Source organism: Engystomops pustulosus, unplaced genomic scaffold (genome assembly GCF_040894005.1).
Source record: "Engystomops pustulosus unplaced genomic scaffold, aEngPut4.maternal MAT_SCAFFOLD_94, whole genome shotgun sequence".
Classification (NCBI taxonomy): domain Eukaryota; kingdom Metazoa; phylum Chordata; class Amphibia; order Anura; family Leptodactylidae; genus Engystomops; species Engystomops pustulosus.
Genome location: NW_027284980.1, coordinates 38,893 through 60,927, shown reverse-complemented (window position 1 = coordinate 60,927; position 22,035 = coordinate 38,893). Strand labels below are relative to the sequence as shown.

General features: G+C 52.0%; 1 protein-coding gene across 1 annotated transcript in view; it reads right to left on the bottom strand.

Annotated features, from left to right (window-relative positions):
- Positions 1–202: 202 nt before the first annotated feature.
- The window catches only part of LOC140106987 (adenosine deaminase-like), a 59,712-nt gene continuing 37,879 nt past the window's right edge, over positions 203–22,035 (bottom strand). The window contains exons 8-11 of the mRNA XM_072131577.1: positions 19,166–19,267; positions 12,733–12,800; positions 1,513–1,642; positions 203–337 (exon numbers count right to left, since the gene is read on the bottom strand). Coding sequence (XP_071987678.1) covers positions 248–337; positions 1,513–1,642; positions 12,733–12,800; positions 19,166–19,267 — 390 coding nt within the window. The 3' untranslated portion in view covers positions 203–247. The remainder of the gene's footprint in view (positions 338–1,512; positions 1,643–12,732; positions 12,801–19,165; positions 19,268–22,035) is intronic.

The window sequence follows — 22,035 nt, the reverse complement described above, 5'->3', positions numbered from 1 at the left end:
TGATATGAAGAACATGATCTGGGACTAGACTCACATTCCTTCTATACTGAGGATGATATGAAGAACATGACCTGGGACTAGTCTCACATTCCTTCTATACTGAGGATGATATGAAGAACATGACCTGGGACTAGACTCACATTCCTTCTATACCGAGGATGATATGAAGAACATGACCTGGGACTAGACTCACATTCCTCCGATGATGCTGTTCTTGCTTGTGAGGTCTGAGGGCCTAGTTTTAGGGTTAGTTCATCCCATAGGCCTTGTACAATGTGTGGAGAAGTTGTCTCTTTTCTTCCTCATGTAAGAAGCTAGAATGGGCGGCATTTATATTCTGGAAACAATAAGAAAGTAGGATGTTAGTGACAGCAGGTAGTGGGGGCATTTCTGGAGAGGGAGGGGGTGGGAGAAGTGTAATGACCTGCCCAATGCAGTTTCATTATGAAATATTACTCCTATTACATTGCATGTGTCTTATAGGGTCTGATCTCCTCTGTCTATGTTTGGTATTGCAGCTTCTTAACATCTGCCTGAGAAGGACATGTTTACATTGTGACCAATCATTAAATGTTAATGGAAGAAGGCCCCTTGTTGGGCAATGGAACTTGCCACCCCCCCCCCCACCCCCCCAACTATATATATATTACTCCTTGTGGCTGGAAAGTTCTGCTTTCTGAGTCCAGAGAATACCTTGGAGCACTGCTACAGCAGCTCCGCATCTCACCAACCTAAAACTACAGAAACTTGACTGAGCACCCTTTCCCATATCCCTGGACTGGTGTGATCCCTGGAAGCCCCCCTCTACCATCTACCAGGGGATCCTCACACATACATACACCGGAACTGCCCAAGGGAGAACTGTCTCCATCCATCCATCCATCCACGGAATCTCCCTCCTTTTCTTCCAATCCACCAGTCAGACACCTGCCCGACGTGGACAAGCCTTGTTTTTCCGGACCAAGCAACCATAACCCAGTCAAGTGCTAGACTGCGCTCAAGCCAGCCACTCAGGAACCAGGGACACCAGCCGCACCAAAGCCAAAAGCCGCAGAGGATCTGGTCAGGTCTCTTTGTGGTTTCTTCCTAAATAGTGGCATTGGAGGATCTGCACTGGTTACTCTTCTATCAATTTATTTTCTATTCTGGGCTACTTTTGTGAAAAGGCAAGTTTTAACAGGGTTCAGCAGGGTTAATTATGGGTTTACCATGGGTAATTTATGTCATTACTGGGGTTTAGAAGCTTCGGGGTTAAGGCGTGCTAATTAGGTGCTTAGCAGGATTTAGTGGGTTTAGTGGGCTTGGAATGGTTAAGCAGGGTTAATTAGGGGTTTACCAGGGTTTAGTGGAGTTAATTAGGGTTTAGGAAAGGTTAACCTGGGTTAAGTGAAGCTTCACTAGGTTTAATGCGGGTCAGGAGGGTTTATGATGGTTTGGTTAGAAATTTCTATTAATTGTAGGGTTAATCTACATGGGGTTACATATGGCAGAGCTTTCCCTCTGTGGCCTTACCATGCGCATGAAATCATCTTCAGTAAATCCCATGTACGTCTTTGCAATGTTATAGTCCGTCTGGAGTGAGGCGCCCATGGGAAGGGGTCCATCGCTATTGATAGAGTAGTTGGCTCCATCTTGTTTAAGCCTGGATTCGAAAATAACAAATATTAATAAGGTTTTATTAACAGGGTTAAAGGAAATCCACCATTACATCCATCATGGATAAACCAGGAGCACGTACTCATAAATCCAGGCACCGGAACTGTGGGAATCTTCTTACATTTGTTATCCGTTGCCTTCTTCCTACTAAAATCAAGTTTTAAAATTCTGCTAATGATCCTGAAGGGCTCCCTGGGTTAGGGTTAGCTGTAGCTTCACAGGCTGTTACATTTTCCCCCTTCCCCTCTGCTCCCTCGGCACTTCCCCCTCCCTCTGCCTGATGTAACTTAAATGCAGAAGAGGAAGTGTAACAGTCTGTGAATCTGCAGCTTTCCAGGGGCTATGTTACAAATAAAAGAAAATTACCACAGTCACTGGGCCACATCTCTGCACCAGGGTGTCGGACTTTGCACTATACTCGCGCTCAGTCAGAACGTGCACATTTATCATGCACTGTCCGATATTGTGTCCCACGCCCTATGTTAAAGGTGCACCAAAAAAAAGTGGGTGTCCTCTGTCTGAGCAGTGCAAGAGGCTCCAGATTCATGCAGAACGGGCACCACAATTCAGGAACCTGGGGCCCCCTGCACACTCTTCACTCCAAGTAAAGGGGGCCCCCATGGCTCAGAACACTAATGGCGTCATATCTCTTTATCAGGTCCCCAGAGTTCACCTTCTTCTTCCTGGTGCATGTAAGTGCATTGTCCGTGTATAATGCGCTGTGCGGGGAGTCACTAAGATCCTGCACCCGATATCCTGCATGTGTCACTTCCCCGCTCAGGTCCCTGGAGTTCACCTTCTTCTTCCTGGTGCATGTAAGTGCATTGTCCGTGTATAATGCGCTGTGCGGGGAGTCACTAAGATCCTGCACCCGATATCCTGCATGTGTCGCTTCCCCGCTCAGGTCCCCGGAGTTCACCTTCTTCTTCCTGGTGCATGTAAGTGCATTGTCCGTGTATAATGCGCTGTGCGAGGAGTCACTAAGATCCTGCTTCCAATATCCTGCATGTGTCGCTTCCCCGCTCAGGTCCCCAGAGTTCACCTTCTTCTTCCTGGTGCATGTAAGTGCATTGTCCGTGTATAATGCACTGTGCGGGGAGTCACTAAGATCCTGCGCCCGATATCCTGCATGTGTCGCTTCCCCGCTCAGGTCCCCGGAGTTCACCTTCTTCTTCCTGGTGCATGTAAGTGCATTGTCCATGTATAATGCGCTGTGCGAGGAATCACTAAGATCCTGCGCCCGATATCCTGCATGTGTCGCTTCCCCGCTCAGGTCCCTGGAGTTCACCTTCTTCTTCCTGGTGCATGTAAGTGCATTGTCCGTGTATAATGCGCTGTGCGAGGAATCACTAAGATCCTGCGCCCGATATCCTGCATGTGTCGCTTCCCCGCTCAGGTCCCTGGAGTTCACCTTCTTCTTCCTGGTGCATGTAAGTGCATTGTCCATGTATAATGTGCTGCGCGGGGAGTCACTAAGATCCTGCGCCCGATATCCTGCATGTGTCACTTCCCCGTTCAGGTCCCAGGAGTTCACCTTCTTCTTCCTGGTGCATGTAAGTGCATTGTCCATGTATAATGTGCTGTGCGGGGAGTCACTAAGATCCTGCGCCCGATATCCTGCATGTGTCACTTCCCCGCTCAGGTCCCTGGAGTTCACCTTCTTCTTCTTGGTGCATGTAAGTGCATTGTCCGTGTATAATGCGCTGTGCGGGGAGTCACTAAGATCCTGTGCTCGATATCCTGCATGTGTCGCTTCCCTGCTCAGGTCCCCGGAGTTCACCTTCTTCTTCCTGGTGCATGTAAGTGCATTGTCCGTGTATAATGCGCTGTGCGGGGAGTCACTGAGATCCTGCGCTCGATATCCTGCATGTGTCGCTTCCCCGCTCAGGTCCCCGGAGTTCACCTTCTTCTTCCTGGTGCATGTAAGTGCATTGTCCGTGTATAATGTGCTGTGCAAGGAGTCACTAAGATCCTGCACCCGATATCCTGCATGTGTCACTTCCCCGCTCAGGTCCCCGGAGTTCACCTTCTTCTTCCTGGTGCATGTAAGTGCATTGTCCGTGTATAATGCGATGTGCGGGGAGTCCCTAAGATCCTGCGCCCGATATCCTGCATGTGTCGCTTCCCCGCTCAGGTCCCTGGAGTTCACCTTCTTCTTCCTGGTGCATGTAAGTGCATTGTCCGTGTATAATGCGCTGTGCGAGGAGTCACTAAGATCGTGCACCCGATATCCTGCATGTGTCGCTTCCCCGCTCAGGTCCCCGGAGTTCACCTTCTTCTTCCTGGTGCATGTAAGTGCATTGTCCGTGTATAATGCGATGTGCGGGGAGTCCCTAAGATCCTGCGCCCGATATCCTGCATGTGTCGCTTCCCCGCTCAGGTCCCTGGAGTTCACCTTCTTCTTCCTGGTGCATGTAAGTGCATTGTCCGTGTATAATGCGCTGTGCGGGGAGTCACTAAGATCCTGCGCTCGATATCCTGCATGTGTCGCTTCCCCGCTCAGGTCCCCAGAGTTCTCCTTCTTCTTCCTGGTGCATGTAAGTGCATTGTCCGTGTATAATGCGCTGTGCAGGGAGTCACTAAGATCCTGCGCTCGATATCCTGCATATGTCGCATGTGTCAGTCAGAACGTGCACATTTATCATGCACTGTCCGATATTGTGTCCCACGCCCTATGTTAAAGGTGCACCAAAAAAAAGTGGGTGTCCTCTGTCTGAGCAGTGCAAGAGGCTCCAGATTCATGCAGAACGGGCACCACAATTCAGGAACCTGGGGCCCCCTTCACACTCTTCACTCCAAGTAAAGGGGGCCCCCATGGCTCAGAACACTAATGGCGTCATATCTCTTTATCAGGTCCCTGGAGTTCACCTTCTTCTTCCTGGTGCATGTAAGTGCATTGTCCGTGTATAATGCGCTGTGCGGGGAGTCACTAAGATCGTGCACCCGATATCCTGCATGTGTCGCTTCCCCGCTCAGGTCCCCAGAGTTCACCTTCTTCTTCCTGGTGCATGTAAGTGCATTGTCCGTGTATAATCCGCTGTGCGGGGAGTCACTAAGATCCTGCCCCGATATCCTGCATGTGTCACTTCCCCGCTCAGGTCCCTGGAGTTCACCTTATTCCTGGTGCATGTAAGTGCATTGTCCGTGTATAATGCGCCGTGCGAGGAGTCACTAAGATCCTGCCCCCGATATCCTGCATGTGTCGCTTTCCGCTCAGGTCCCCGGAGTTCACCTTCTTTTTCCTGGTGCATGTAAGTGCATTGTCCGTATATAATGCGCTGTGCGGGGAGTCACTAAGATCCTGCCCCCGATATCCTGCATGTGTCACTTCCCCGCTCAGGTCCCCGGAGTTCACCTTCTTCTTCCTGGTGCATGTAAGTGCATTGTCCGTGTATAATGTGCTGTGCGGGGAGTCACTAAGATCCTGCGCCCGATATCCTGCATGTGTCGCTTCCCCGCTCAGTTCTCGGGGTTCACCTTATTCCTCCTGGTGCATGTAAGTGCATTGTCCGTGTATAATGTGCTGTGCGGGGAGTCACTAAGATCCTGCGCCCGATATCCTGCATGTGTCGCTTCCCCGCTCAGGTCCCTGGAGTTCTCCTTCTTCTTCCCGGTGAATGTAAGTGCATTGTCCGTGTATAATGCGCCGTGCGAGGAGTCACTAAGATCCTGCGCCCGATAGCCTGCATGTTTCGCTTCCCCGCTCAGGTCCCCGAGAGTTCACCTTCTTCTTCCTGGTGCATGTAAGTGCATTGTCTGTAAATAATGCGCCGTGCGAGGAGTCACTAAGATCCTGCGCCCGATAGCCTGCATGTGACGCTTCCCCGCTCAGGTCCCCGGAGTTCACCTTCTTCTGCCTGGTGCATGTAAGTGCATTGTCCGTAAATAATGCGCTGTGCGAGGAGTCACTAAGATCCTGCGCCCGATATCCTGCATGTGTCGCTTTCCGCTCAGGTCCCTGGAGTTCACCTTCTTCTTCCTGGTGCATGTAAGTGCATTGTCCGTGTATAATGTGCTGTGCAGGGAGTCACTTAGATCCTGCACCCGATATCCTGCATGTGTCACTTCCCCGCTCAGGTCCCCAGAGTTCACCTTCTTCTTCCTGGTGCATGTAAGTGCATTGTCCGTGTATAATGTGCTGTGCGGGAAGTCACTAAGATCCTGTGCCCGATATCCTGCATGTGTCACTTCCCCGCTCAGGTCCCTGGAGTTCACCTTCTTCTTCCTGGTGCATGTAAGTGCATTGTCCGTGTATAATGTGCTGTGCGGGGAATCACTAAGATCCTGCCCCCGATATCCTGCATGTGTCACTTCCCCGCTCAGGTCCCCGGAGTTCACCCTCTTCTTCTTGGTACATGTAAGTGCATTGTCCGTGTATAATGCGCTGTGTGGGGAGTCACTAAGATCCTGCCCCCGATATCCTGAATGTGTCACTTCCCCGCTCAGGTCCCCGGAGTTTACCTTCTTCTTCCTGGTGCATGTAAGTGTATTGTCCGTGTATAATGCGATGTGCGGGGAGTCCCTAAGATCCTGCGCCCGATATCCTGCATGTGTCGCTTCCCCGCTCAGGTCCCTGGAGTTCACCTTCTTCTTCCTGGTGCATGTAAGTGCATTGTCCGTGTATAATGCGCTGTGCGGGGAGTCACTAAGATCCTGCGCCCGATATCCTGCATGTGTCGCTTCCCCGCTCAGGTCCCTGGAGTTCACCTTCTTCTTCCTGGTACATGTAAGTGCATTGTCCGTGTATAATGCGCTGTGCGGGGAGTCACTGAGATCCTGCGCCCGATATCCTGCATGTGTCGCTTCCCCGCTCAGGTCCCCGGAGTTCATCTTCTTCTTCCTGGTGCATGTAAGTGCATTGTCCGTGTATAATGTGATGTGTGGGGAGTCACTAAGATCCTGCGCCCGATATCCTGCATGTGTCGCTTCCCCGCTCAGGTCCCCGGAGTTCACCTTCTTCTTCCTGGTGCATGTAAGTGCATTGTCCGTGTATAATGTGCTGTGCGGGGAGTCACTAAGATCCTGCCCCCGATATCCTGCATGTGTCGCTTCCCCGCTCAGGTCCCTGGAGTTCACCTTCTTCTTCCTGGTGCATGTAAGTGCATTGTCCATGTATAATGTGATGTGTGGGGAGTCACTAAGATCCTGCCCCCGATATCCTGCATGTGTCGCTTCCCCGCTCAGGCCCCCGGAGTTCACCTTCTTCTTCCTGGTGCATGTAAGTGCATTGTCCGTGTATAATGCGCTGTGCGGGGAGTCACTAAGATCCTGCACCCGATATCCTGCATGTGTTGCTTCCCCGCTCAGGCCCCCGGAGTTCACCTTCTTCTTCCTGGTGCATGTAAGTGCATTGTCTGTTTATAATGTGTGAGGAGTCACTAAGATTGTGCAACAGATATCCTGCATGTGTTGCTTCCCCACTCAGGTCCCCAGAGTTCACCATCTTTTTAGTTGTGCATGTAAGTCCTTGGGCTTGCGGCACAATTTAAAAGTCAAATCCCGTTCTCAGTCTGAATCAGTCGGAACGGCACGCGCCCCAAATTTGGGACGAATAAAAGCAGCGTAGCTGCGACGGAAACCAATCGCCTGCGACACAATCCTAGCGCAGACACCAGTTAAATACCTGTCCAAGCCTGCAAACCCAGAAAAAGGTGCAAAGTCCGACTAAAGTGCTGAGCGCGACCCTTAGTAAATGTTAAATATCAATATAAATAAATATTTCTTGCAATTCCTAATTTGAGAATTAGGAACCACGATGATGAGCAATGTTTCAAAAAATCAGAAGCGATCCTTCGTTCCAGATGAAAATTAAAAAGCATTTAATGGATTTCAACAAAAATAGAGTAACAATATACAATGAAAAATATAAATAAAAATAAAGTTACAAAAAGTAAAATAAAAATGAAATTAAAGAAACCTGGTGTGGAGCAAAGCTGGAGAGAGTGAAGAGTCTGTGTGTGGAGACAAGGAGACATAAGACGGATGGTGATGTCCAATGATGTGTCTCTCCTATCTCCCTCACTCTCACACCGTCTCCTCAGTCTCTAGTATAGTAACTCTCTCCTATCTCCCTCACTCTCACACCGTCTCCTCAGTCACTAGTATGGTAACTCTCTCCTATCTCCCTCACTCTCACACCGTCTCCCTCAGTCACTAGTATAGTAACTCTCTCCTATCTCCCTCACTCTCACACCGTCTCATCAGTCACTAGTATAGTAACTCTCTCCTATCTCCCTCACTCTCACACCGTCTCCTCGGTCTCTAGTATAGTAACTCTCTCCTATCTCCCTCACTCTCACACCGTCTCCTCAGTCTCTAGTATAGTAACTCTCTCCTATCTCCCTCACTCTCACACCGTCTCCCTCAGTCACTAGTATAGTAACTCTCTCCTATCTCCCTCACTCTCACACCGTCTCATCAGTCACTAGTATAGTAACTCTCTCCTATCTCCCTCACTCTCACACCGTCTCCTCGGTCTCTAGTATAGTAACTCTCTCCTATCTCCCTCACTCTCACACCGTCTCCTCAGTCTCTAGTATAGTAACTCTCTCCTATCTCCCTCACTCTCACACCATCTCCTCAGTCACTAGTATAGTAACTCTCTCCTATCTCCCTCACTCTCACACCGTCTCCTCAGTCTCTAGTATAGTAACTCTCTCCTATCTCCCTCACTCTCACACCGTCTCCTCAGTCTCTAGTATAGTAACTCTCTCCTATCTCCCTCACTCTCACACCGTCTCCTCAGTCTCTAGTATAGTAACTCTCTCCTATCTCCCTCACTCTCACACCGTCTCCTCAGTCTCTAGTATAGTAACTCTCTCCTATCTCCCTCACTCTCACACCGTCTCCTCAGTCTCTAGTATAGTAACTCTCTCCTATCTCCCTCACTCTCACATCGTCTCCTCAGGCACTAGTATAGTAACTCTCTCCTATCTCCCTCACTCTCACACCGTCTCCTCAGTCACTAGTATGGTAACTCTCTCCTATCTCCCTCACTCTCACACCGTCTCCTCGGTCTCTAGTATAGTAACTCTCTCCTATCTCCCTCACTCTCACACCGTCTCCTCAGTCACTAGTATAGTAACTCTCTCCTATCTCCCTCACTCTCACACCGTCTCCCTCAGTCTCTAGTATAGTAACTCTCTCCTATCTCCCTCACTCTCACACAGTCTCCTCAGTCTCTAGTATAGTAACTCTCTCCTATCTCCCTCACTCTCACACCGTCTCCTCAGTCTCTAGTATAGTAACTCTCTCCTATCTCCCTCACTCTCACACCGTCTCCTCAGTCTCTAGTATAGTAACTCTCTCCTATCTCCCTCACTCTCACACCGTCTCCTCAGTCTCTAGTATAGTAACTCTCTCCTATCTCCCTCTCTCTCACACCGTCTCCTCAGTCTCTAGTATAGTAACTCTCTCCTATCTCCCTCACTCTCACACCGTCTCCCTCAGTCTCTAGTATAGTAACTCTCTCCTATCTCCCTCACTCTCAAACCGTCTCCCTCAGTCTCTAGTATAGTAACTCTCTCCTATCTCCCTCACTCTCACACCGTCTCCCTCAGTCACTAGTACAGTAACTCTCTCCTATCTCCCTCACTCTCACACCGTCTCCTCGGTCTCTAGTATAGTAACTCTCTCCTATCTCCCTCACTCTCACACCGTCTCCCTCAGTCACTAGTATAGTAACTCTCTCCTATCTCCCTCACTCTCACACCGTCTCCCTCAGTCACTAGTATAGTAACTCTCTCCTATCTCCCTCACTCTCACACCGTCTCCTCAGTCACTAGTATAGTAACTCTCTCCTATCTCCCTCACTCTCACACCGTCTCCTCAGTCTCTAGTATAGTAACTCTCTCCTATCTCCCTCACTCTCACACCGTCTCCCTCAGTCTCTAGTATAGTAACTCTCTCCTATCTCCCTCACTCTCACACCGTCTCCCTCAGTCACTAGTATAGTAACTCTCTCCTATCTCCCTCACTCTCACAACGTCTCCTCAGTCTCTAGTATAGTAACTCTCTCCTATCTCCCTCACTCTCAAACCGTCTCCTCAGTCTCTAGTATAGTAACTCTCTCCTATCTCCCTCACTCTCACACCGTCTCCTCGGTCTCTAGTATAGTAACTCTCTCCTATCTCCCTCACTCTCAAACCGTCTCCTCAGTCTCTAGTATAGTAACTCTCTCCTATCTCCCTCACTCTCAAACCGTCTCCTCGGTCTCTAGTATAGTAACTCTCTCCTATCTCCCTCACTCTCACACCGTCTCCTCAGTCTCTAGTATAGTAACTCTCTCCTATCTCCCTCACACCGTCTCCTCAATCTCCCTCTCTCTCACACCGTCTCCTCAATCTCTAGTATAGTAACTCTCTCCTATCTCCCTCACTCTCACACCGTCTCCTCAGTCTCTAGTATAGTAACTCTCTCCTATCTCCCTCACTCTCACACCGTCTCCTCAGTCTCTAGTATAGTAACTCTCTCCTATCTCCCTCACTCTCACACCGTCTCCTCAGTCTCTAGTATAGTAACTCTCTCCTATCTCCCTCACTCTCACACCGTCTCCTCAGTCTCTAGTATAGTAACTCTCTCCTATCTCCCTCACTCTCACACCGTCTCCTCAGGCACTAGTATAGTAACTCTTTATACACAAACTAACATTTCCCAAGTGAATATTTCCAATCTCCTATTGGTTCATGTTAGTCCGTATACCATCTGCGGACCAAAGATGATCTCATTCTACTTCATAAATATGTAAACTTCCCTAATTCACTTATATATACATATGTTATTAACTGGTTCACGACCGCCCGCCGTGTATTCATGGCGGCGGTCGGGTCCTGCTGGATGGAGAGGGCTCACGGGCTGAGCCCTCTCCATAGCCGGTAAGTCTTTGCTGCATATTGCCGGTAACACCCGCGATCGGTGCTAGCACGGGTGATATCACAGCGATCACTGCCGGCAGCCTCAAAAAGATAGCGGCACATGGGCTCCACCATTTTGCCTAGAATCGTCGCTCCCCGTGACGTCATCGGGGAGGGGCGATCAGTCTCCATGGTAACCTCGGGTCTTCCGAAGACCCAAGGCTATTTCGTTTTAACCCCTTCATTACAATGTGCTGATAGCACATTATCCCCATATACTGTAGTATGGCAGTATATGATAGGATTGATCAGACAACCTAGGGTTAAAGTACCCTAGGGAGTCTGAAAAATAGTAAAAAGAAAATTATAATAAAAAAACCTAAAAATTCAAATCACCCCCCTTTCCCTAGAACTGATATAAATATAAATAAACAGTAAAAATCATAAACACATTAGGTATCGACGCGTCCGAAAATGCCCGAAATACCAAAATATATCAACGGTTTTTCAATGCGTTTAACCCCGTAACGGAAAATAGCGCCAAAAGTCGAAAATGGAACTTTTTTGCCATTTAGAAAAATATTAAAAAATTTATAAAAAGTGATCAGAAGGTCGTACAGTCCTAAAAATGATATCATTGAAAATATTAACAAATGTCACAAAAAGACACCACCCACAGCTCCCTACAACAAAGTATAAAAAAGTTATTAGCGCCAGAAGATGGCAAAATAAAAAAAAACATCATGTAAATGTCTGAAAACATTATAAAACCTATGCAAATTTGGTATCCCCGTAATCGTACCGACCCAAAGAATAATGTAGACATGTCATTTGGGGCGCTCAGTGAAAGCCGTAATATCCAAGCCCACAAGAAAATGGCAAAAATGCATTTTTTCCCCATTTTCACTGCATTTGGAATTTTTTCCCACTTCCGAGTACATGGCATGGAATATTCAATACCATCACTATGAAGTGCAATTTGTTACGCAGAAAAGAAGCCCTCGCACAGCTCTTTACGTGTAAAAATAAAAAAATTATAGATTTTTGAAGGTGGGGAGTGAAAAATGGAAATGAAAAAACAGGAAAGGGCCCTTAACCGGTTACCATAGAGACGTGCTAGTATGAAGGTTGCCTCGTCTAGCAGATACCAGTACTCCATGGGAACTCTGAGAGTATAATGTACCATGACAAGCCAAGAGAAATGACAATAGTTCAGAACAATAAAGGAATTTACATTTTACCAAAGGAAACTGACCATATACCATCTGCCATTAAAGTACAATGGAATATCCACAACTATCTAATTCAATGGGGGTCATTTACTAAGGGCCCGATTCGCTTTTTCCCGACGTGTTACCCGAATATTTCCGATTTGCGCAGATTTTCCATGTATTGCCCCTGTATTGCGATCGGATTGTGGCGCACCGGCGCTGGCATGCATGCGACGGAAATCGGGGGGCGTGGCCGAACGAAAACCCGACAGATTCGGATAAACCGCCGCATTTAAAAAAAAATGTGTCGCGGGACACGCGCTTACCTTCACCAAGTATAGGATAGTGCACTCTAGCGGACTTCGGGAACTTCAACGCAGCAACGACACCTGGTGGACGTCGGAGGGACTGCCTTAGTGAATCGCTGGAAGACCCGAATCCACCGCAGAGAACGTGCCGCTGGATCGCGAATGGACCGGGTAAGTAAATCTGTCCCAATGTGTACTCTATTCTCTAAGGGGACCTGAGGGAGCCACACCAGCTGCACATAGTACACACCCCCTGCACATAGTACACACCCGGGCCAATTGTGTTTTATATCCATCTCTCATCTCTGATCTGTCTCATCTGTTTCTCTGTGTCAGATACTAGTAGAATGTTCAGAAGCGAAATAAAAGTGTAGATAAACCCTGTTCCCTGATCATCTAAGCACATTGTCAGCACACGGCATCTTCCAGCATAGAGGGATCAGGAAGTGTCTGCTCACACTCTGGAATCTTACACTGGCCATCACTGAGTGATAGGAGCCAAAACAGCAATAACACTGAGTAACATTGTAACTAAGAGGTTAAAAATGGTCAAAAATTTGAGAAATTTCTTTCATGGGAAACCCCTTTACAGCTGAGCTTCTAGACCAGTGTTCCCCGCTCTGGGACGTTGCTCATCGGACGGATGTAACCACAAAATAAAACAATATCATGAATTGTAATATGAGGTGGGGAGAGGACACTTACTTGATGAGGGGGTGCTTTGTAAAGTCGGGGTCACAAGCACCGGTGATGTAACTGGACCAGGGGCACATCTGCAAAATAGGACAATGTTCAGACAGGAATGAAGACAAGTCTCTAATCCCAGGACATACAACGTCCTCCGCACAGATCTCCTCTACACAATCAAACATCCCCTGGTGATTGGTGGCCTGCAGGTCAGGTGACCACGATACGACCAGGGGCCCCAGGGGGGAACATGGTAACACAGTCTCCTAAAATGGCTCACATGGGTTCATTAACAAGGAGGATTGTATGTTGGCAATGAAAGGGTTAACGTCATTCTGAGGTAATTTCACGTTCTGTGTTTCCCGCTTTTTTCCATGAGGTACTTTTGTGCCAGATGTTTCTTTTCACAGATACTGCCTGCTGATTCGCTGAAGGTGAATGTCAGCTGTGATTGGTGAACAGCTGGATCTATGGCAGCACTGTAACCAGGCAAAATATGGCAGGCAGTCAGCTGATTGGTAGCTGGCTGCAGTAACTTAACCCATAAATGGAGCAGTCAGCAGGGTGTCTGGGCCCCGCCCCAATGGCTTATTTCTCCTGACCGTCGCTTATCAGTGGGGGCTCATGCAGCGGAGACAGAGTTATATAATATCGTTATCTTGTTAATCTGTAGTTTTGAATTATTCTGTTAATTTATTTAATAAAATTATTGATTTCATTTTTTATTTTGGTAACCCAATAATAAAGCATTGTGCCCAATTATTAATCCAACATGGTTTATGGCCTCTTTATTTATTTTATAAGTGGGATTTGTGTTACCATGTGAATGCAGGTCAGTCGGCCCTGTAGATGTGTTTAGGGGTGACACGGGGTACAAGCAGTGCCTCACTGTGCTGTATATGTGGGGGCTTCTCATGTGACACTGTGGGTGTGTCTGGGGGTGACATGGGGTACAGGGGTAGGTGCAGTGCCTCGCTGTGCTGTATATGTGGGGGCTCCTCATGGGACACTGTAGGTGTGTCTGGGGGTGACATGGGGTACAGGTGTAGTTGTAGTGCCTCGCTGTGCTGTATATGTGGGGGCTTCTCATGTGACACTGTAGTTGTGTCTGGGGGTGACATGGGGTACAAGCAGTGCCTCTCTGTGCTGTATATGTGGGGGCTCCTCATGGGACACTGTAGGTGTGTCTGGGGGTGACATGGGGTACAGGTGTAGGTGCAGTGCCTCGCTGTGCTGTATATGTGGGGGCTCCTCATGGGACACTGTGGGTGTGTCTGGGGGTGACATGGGGTACAAGCAGTGCCTCTCTGTGCTGTATATGTGGGGGCTCCTCATGGGACACTGTAGTTGTGTCTGGGGGTGACATGGGGTACAGGTGTAGGTGCAGTGCCTCGCTGTGCTGTATATGTGGGGGCTTCTCATGGGACACTGTGGGTTTGTCTGGGGGTGACATGGGGTACAGGTGTAGGTGCAGTGCCTCTCTGTGCTGTATATGTGGGGGCTTCTCATGTGACACTGTGGGTGTGTCTGGGGGTGACATGGGGTACAGGTGTAGATGCAGTGCCTCGCTGTGCTGTATATGTGGGGGCTCCTCATGGGACACTGTGGGTGTGTCTGGGGGTGACATGGGGTACAGGTGTAGGTGCAGTGCCTCGCTGTGCTGTATATGTGGGGGCTTCTCATGGGACACTGTGGGTGTGTCTGGGGGTGACATGGGGTACAGGTGTAGATGCAGTGCCTCGCTGTGCTGTATATGTGGGGGCTTCTCATGTGACACTGTAGTTGTGTCTGGGGGTGACATGGGGTACAGGTGTAGGTGCAGTGCCTCTCTGTGCTGTATATGTGGGGGCTTCTCATGTGACACTGTAGGTGTGTCTGGGGGTGACATGGGGTACAGGTGTAGGTGCAGTGCCTCGCTGTGCTGTATATGTGGGGGCTCCTCATGGGACACTGTGGGTGTGTCTGGGGGTGACATGGGGTACAAGCAGTGTCTCGCTGTGCTGTATATGTGGGGGCTTCTCATGGGACACTGTGGGTTTGTCTGGGGGTGACATGGGGTACAGGTGTAGGTGCAGTGCCTCTCTGTGCTGTATATGTGGGGGCTTCTCATGTGACACTGTAGGTGTGTCTGGGGGTGACATGGGGTACAGGTGTAGGTGCAGTGCCTCTCTGTGCTGTATATGTGGGGGCTTCTCATGGGACACTGTGGGTGTGTCTGGGGGTGACATGGGGTACAGTTGTAGGTGCAGTGCCTCGCTGTGCTGTATATGTGGGGGCTCCTCATGTGACACTGTAGTTGTGTCTGGGGGTGACATGGGGTACAGGTGTAGGTGCAGTGCCTCTCTGTGCTGTATATGTGGGGGCTTCTCATGGGACACTGTGGGTGTGTCTGGGGGTGACATGGGGTACAGTTGTAGGTGCAGTGCCTCGCTGTGCTGTATATGTGGGGGCTCCTCATGGGACACTGTGGGTGTGTCTGGGGGTGACATGGGGTACAGGTGTAGGTGCAGTGCCTCGCTGTGCTGTATATGTGGGGGCTTCTCATGTGACACTGTGGGTGTGTCTGGGGGTGACATGGGGTACAGGTGTAGGTGCAGTGCCTCGCTGTGCTGTATATGTGGGGGCTTCTCATGGGACACTGTGGGTGTGTCTGGGGGTGACATGGGGTACAGGTGTAGGTGCAGTGCCTCGCTGTGCTGTATATGTGGGGGCTCCTCATGGGACACTGTGGGTGTGTCTGGGGGTGACATGGGGTACAGGTGTAGGTGCAGTGCCTCTCTGTGCTGTATATGTGGGGGCTTCTCATGGGACACTGTGGGTGTGTCTGGGGGTGACATGGGGTACAGGTGTAGGTGCAGTGCCTCGCTGTGCTGTATATGTGGGGGCTCCTCATGGGACACTGTGGGTGTGTCTGGGGGTGACATGGGGTACAGGTGTAGGTGTAGTGCCTCTCTGTGCTGTATATGTGGGGGCTTCTCATGGGACACTGTGGGTGTGTCTGGGGGTGACATGGGGTACAGGTGTAGGTGCAGTGCCTTTCTGTGCTGTATATGTGGGGGCTCCTCATGGGACACTGTGGGTGTGTGTGGGGGTGACATGGGGTACAGGTGTAGGTGCAGTGCCTCGCTGTGCTGTATATGTGGGGGCTCCTCATGGGACACTGTGGGTGTGTCTGGGGGTGACATGGGGTACAAGCAGTGTCTCACTGTGCTGTATATGTGGGGGCTTCTCATGTGACACTGTGGGTGTGTCTGGGGGTGACATGGGGTACAGGTGTAGGTGTAGTGCCTCGCTGTGCTGTATATGTGGGGGCTTCTCATGTGACACTGTGGGTGTGTCTGGGGGTGACATGGGGTACAGGTGTAGGTGCAGTGCCTCGCTGTGCTGTATATGTGGGGGCTTCTCATGGGACACTGTGGGTGTGTCTGGGGGTGACACGGGGTACAGGTGTAGGTGCAGTGCCTCGCTGTGCTGTATATGTGGGGGCTTCTCATGGGACACTGTGGGTGTGTCTGGGGGTGACATGGGGTACAAGCAGTGTCTCACTGTGCTGTATATGTGGGGGCTTCTCATGTGGCACTGTGGGTGTGTCTGGGGGTGACATGGGGTACAGGTGTAGGTGCAGTGCCTCTCTGTGCTGTATATGTGGGGGCTTCTCATGGGACACTGTGGGTTTGTCTGGGGGTGACATGGGGTACAGGTGTAGGTGCAGTGCCTTTCTGTGCTGTATATGTGGGGGCTCCTCATGGGACACTTTGGGTGTGTCTGGGGGTGACATGGGGTACAGGTGTAGGTGTAGTGCCTCGCTGTGCTGTATATGTGGGGGCTTCTCATGTGACACTGTGGGTGTGTCTGGGGGTGACATGGGGTACAGGTCTAGGTGCAGTGCCTCGCTGTGCTGTATATGTGGGGGCTTCTCATGGGACACTGTGGGTGTGTCTGGGGGTGACACGGGGTACAGGTGTAGGTGCAGTGCCTCTCTGTGCTGTATATGTGGGGGCTTCTCATGGGACACTGTGGGTGTGTCTGGGGGTGACATGGGGTACAAGCAGTGTCTCACTGTGCTGTATATGTGGGGGCTTCTCATGTGGCACTGTGGGTGTGTCTGGGGGTGACATGGGGTACAGGTGTAGGTGCAGTGCCTCGCTGTGCTGTATATGTGGGGGCTTCTCATGGGACACTGTGGGTGTGTCTGGGGGTGACATGGGGTACAGGTGTAGGTGCAGTGCCTTTCTGTGCTGTATATGTGGGGGCTCCTCATGGGACACTGTGGGTGTGTGTGGGGGTGACATGGGGTACAGGTGTAAGTGCAGTGCCTCGCTGTGCTGTATATGTGGGGGCTCCTCATGGGACACTGTGGGTGTGTCTGGGGGTGACACGGGGTACAGGTGTAGGTGCAGTGCCTCGCTGTGCTGTATATGTGGGGGCTTCTCATGGGACACTGTGGGTGTGTCTGGGGGTGACATGGGGTACAGGTGTAGGTGTAGTGCCTCTCTGTGCTGTATATGTGGGGGCTCCTCATGGGACACTGTGGGTGTGTCTGGGGGTGACATGGGGTACAGGTGTAGTTGCAGTGCCTCGCTGTGCTGTATATGTGGGGGCTCCTCATGTGACACTGTAGGTGTGTCTGGGGGTGACATGGGGTACAGGTGTAGGTGCAGTGCCTCGCTGTGCTGTATATGTGGGGGCTTCTCATGGGACACTGTGGGTGTGTCTGGGGGTGACATGGGGTACAGGTGTAGGTGCAGTGCCTCGCTGTGCTGTATATGTGGGGGCTTCTCATGTATCACTGTGGGTGTGTCTGGGGGTGACATGGGGTACAGGTGTAGGTGCAGTGCCTCGCTGTGCTGTATATGTGGGGGCTTCTCATGGGACACTGTGGGTGTGTCTGGGGGTGACATGGGGTACAGGTGTAGGTGCAGTGCCTTTCTGTGCTGTATATGTGGGGGCTCCTCATGGGACACTGTGGGTGTGTGTGGGGGTGACATGGGGTACAGGTGTAAGTGCAGTGCCTCGCTGTGCTGTATATGTGGGGGCTCCTCATGGGACACTGTGGGTGTGTCTGGGGGTGACACGGGGTACAGGTGTAGGTGCAGTGCCTCGCTGTGCTGTATATGTGGGGGCTTCTCATGGGACACTGTGGGTGTGTCTGGGGGTGACATGGGGTACAGGTGTAGGTGTAGTGCCTCTCTGTGCTGTATATGTGGGGGCTCCTCATGGGACACTGTGGGTGTGTCTGGGGGTGACATGGGGTACAGGTGTAGTTGCAGTGCCTCGCTGTGCTGTATATGTGGGGGCTCCTCATGTGACACTGTAGGTGTGTCTGGGGGTGACATGGGGTACAGGTGTAGGTGCAGTGCCTCGCTGTGCTGTATATGTGGGGGCTTCTCATGGGACACTGTGGGTGTGTCTGGGGGTGACATGGGGTACAGGTGTAGGTGCAGTGCCTCGCTGTGCTGTATATGTGGGGGCTTCTCATGTATCACTGTGGGTGTGTCTGGGGGTGACATGGGGTACAGGTCTAGGTGCAGTGCCTCGCTGTGCTGTATATGTGGGGGCTTCTCATGGGACACTGTGGGTGTGTCTGGGGGTGACATGGGGTACAGGTGTAGTTGTAGTGCCTCTCTGTGCTGTATATGTGGGGGCTCCTCATGTGACACTGTAGGTGTGTCTGGGGGTGACATGGGGTACAGGTGTAGGTGCAGTGCCTCGCTGTGCTGTATATGTGGGGGCTTCTCATGGGACACTGTGGGTGTGTCTGGGGGTGACATGGGGTACAGGTGTAGGTGCAGTGCCTCGCTGTGCTGTATATGTGGGGGCTTCTCATGGGACACTGTGGGTGTGTCTGGGGGTGACATGGGGTACAGGTGTAGGTGTAGTGCCTTTCTGTGCTGTATATGTGGGGGCTCCTCATGGGACACTGTGGGTGTGTCTGGGGGTGACATGGGGTACAGGTGTAGGTGCAGTGCCTCGCTGTGCTGTATATGTGGGGGCTTCTCATGTGACACTGTGGGTGTGTCTGGGGGTGACATGGGGTACAGGTGTAGGTGCAGTGCCTCTCTGTGCTGTATATGTGGGGGCTTCTCATGGGACACTGTGGGTGTGTCTGGGGGTGACATGGGGTACAGGTGTAGGTGCAGTGCCTCGCTGTGCTGTATATGTGGGGGCTTCTCATGTGACACTGTGGGTGTGTCTGGGGGTGACATGGGGTACAGGTGTAGGTGCAGTGCCTCTCTGTGCTGTATATGTGGGGGCTTCTCATGGGACACTGTGGGTGTGTCTGGGGGTGACATGGGGTACAGGTGTAGGTGCAGTGCCTCTCTGTGCTGTATATGTGGGGGCTTCTCATGGGACACTGTGGGTGTGTCTGGGGGTGACATGGGGTACAGGTGTAGGTGCAGTGCTTCGCTGTGCTGTATATGTGGGTTACACATTCCCGCTGGTTATTTACCTCAAAGTGGACACCCAAGTGGAGAAGCCTCTGGTACAGGTTTGGGTCTTCCACACAATGATAGCCGTGTCCGATCCTTTCTGCCTTCAGGAGGTCCACGGCCTGCGGATACAACAAGTGATGACTGTCTGCTCAACAACCGTTTCCTAGGATGACCCTGTAGCAGTGGTGGCGAACCTATGGCACGCAGAGCCCTCTCTGCTGGCACGCACGCCATCGCCCCCCACCGTGTGTGTTTTATTAATGGAGCCCCGGCCAGACCACCAGCTGCTGCTACGTGCCGGAGCTCCAGTGCTTCTCTGGGCATTACAATCTCTGCTCTGCTAACCCTCCAGAGAGCAGCTTCTCAGTGCAGGCTGCAGCTGACCTGTTATTATGGGTCACTGTCTCCCTCATTACTCCCTCCTCCTGAACGACATCCCCCCTGACCCTATAACGCACCCCATACCCTATAGCACATCCCCCTGACCCTATAGCACATCCCCCTGACCATATAACACATCCCCCTGACCAGAGAGAGACAGCTCACACACTGCCCGACTCCAGGAGAGAGACGGCTCACACACTGCCCGACTCCAGGAGAGAGACGGCTCACACACTGCCCGACTCCAGGAGAGAGACGGCTCACACACTGCACAACTCCAGGAGAGAGAGACGGCTCACACACTGCCCGACTCCAGGAGAGAGAGATGGCTCACACATTGCCCGACTCCAGGAGAGAGACGGCTCACACACTGCCCGACTCCAGAAGAGAGAGACGGCTCACACAATGCCCGACTCCAGAAGAGAGAGACGGCTCACACACTGCCCGACTCCAGAAGAGAGAGACGGCTCACACACTGCCCGACTCCAGAAGAGAGAGACGGCTCACACACTGCCCGACTCCAGAAGAGAGATAGCTCACACAATGCCCGACTCCAGGAGAGAGACGGCTCACACACTGCCCGACTCCAGGAGAGAGACAGCTCACACACTGCCCGACTCCAGGAGAGAGACAGCTCACACACTGCCCGACTCCAGGAGAGAGACAGCTCACACACTGCCCGACTCCAGGAGAGAGACAGCTCACACACTGCCCGACTCCAGGAGAGAGACAGCTCACACACTGCCCGACTCCAGGAGAGAGAGAGCTCACACACTGCCCGACTCCAGGAGAGAGAGAGCTCACACATTGCCCGACTCCAGGAGAGAGACGGCTCACACACTGCCCGACTCCAGGAGAGAGATGGCTCACACACTGCCCGACTCCAGGAGAGAGACGGCTCACACACTGCCTGACCCCAGGAGACAGACAGCTCACACACTGCCCGACTCCAGGAGAGAGAGACGGCTCACACACTGCCCGACTCCAGGAGAGAGACAGCTCACACACTGCCTGACCCCAGGAGAGAGACAGATCACACACTGCCCGACTCCAGGAGAGAGACAGCTCACACACTGCCTGACTCCAGAAGAGAGACAGCTCACAAACTGCCCGACCCCAGGAGTGAGACAACTCACACACTGCCCGACTCCAGGAGAGAGACAGCTCACACACTGCACAACTCCAGGAGAGAGAGATCTCACACACTGCCCGACTCCAGGAGAGAGACAGCTCACACAATGCCCGACTCCAGAAGAGAGAGACGGCTCACACACTGCCCGACTCCAGGAGAGAGAGAGCTCACACAATGCCCGACTCCAGGAGAGAGAGAGCTCACACAATGCCCGACTCCAGGAGAGAGACGGCTCACACACTGCCCGACTCCAGGAGAGAGACAGCTCACACAATGCCCGACTCCAGGAGAGAGAGAGCTCACACACTGCCCGACTCCAGGAGAGAGACGGCTCACACACTGCCCGACTCCAGGAGAGAGACGGCTCACACACTGCCCGACTCCAGGAGAGAGACGGCTCACACACTGCCCGACTCCAGGAGAGAGATGGCTCACACACTGCCCGACTCCAGGAGAGAGACGGCTCACACACTGCCTGACCCCAGGAGACAGACAGCTCACACACTGCCCGACTCCAGGAGAGAGAGACGGCTCACACACTGCCCGACTCCAGGAGAGAGACGGCTCACACACTGCCCGACTCCAGGAGAGAGACGGCTCACACACTGCCCGACTCCAGGAGAGAGACGGCTCACACACTGCCCGACTCCAGGAGAGAGACGGCTCACACACTGCCCGACTCCAGGAGAGAGATGGCTCACACACTGCCCGACTCCAGGAGAGAGACGGCTCACACACTGCCTGACCCCAGGAGACAGACAGCTCACACACTGCCCGACTCCAGGAGAGAGAGACGGCTCACACACTGCCCGACTCCAGGAGAGAGACGGCTCACACACTGCCCGACTCCAGGAGAGAGACGGCTCACACACTGCCCGACTCCAGGAGAGAGACGGCTCACACACTGCCCGACTCCAGGAGAGAGACGGCTCACACACTGCCCGACTCCAGGAGAGAGACAGCTCACACACTGCCCGACTCCAGGAGAGAGAGAGCTCACACAATGCCCGACTCCAGGAGAGAGAGAGCTCACACACTGCCCGACTCCAGGAGAGAGACAGCTCACACACTGCCCGACTCCAGGAGAGAGACAGCTCACACACTGCCCGACTCCAGGAGAGAGACAGCTCACACACTGCCCGACTCCAGGAGAGAGACAGCTCACACACTGCCCGACTCCAGGAGAGAGACAGCTCACACACTGCCCGACTCCAGGAGAGAGACAGCTCACACACTGCCCGACTCCAGGAGAGAGACAGCTCACACACTGCCCGACTCCAGGAGAGAGAGAGCTCACACATTGCCCGACTCCAGGAGAGAGACGGCTCACACACTGCCCGACTCCAGGAGAGAGATGGCTCACACACTGCCCGA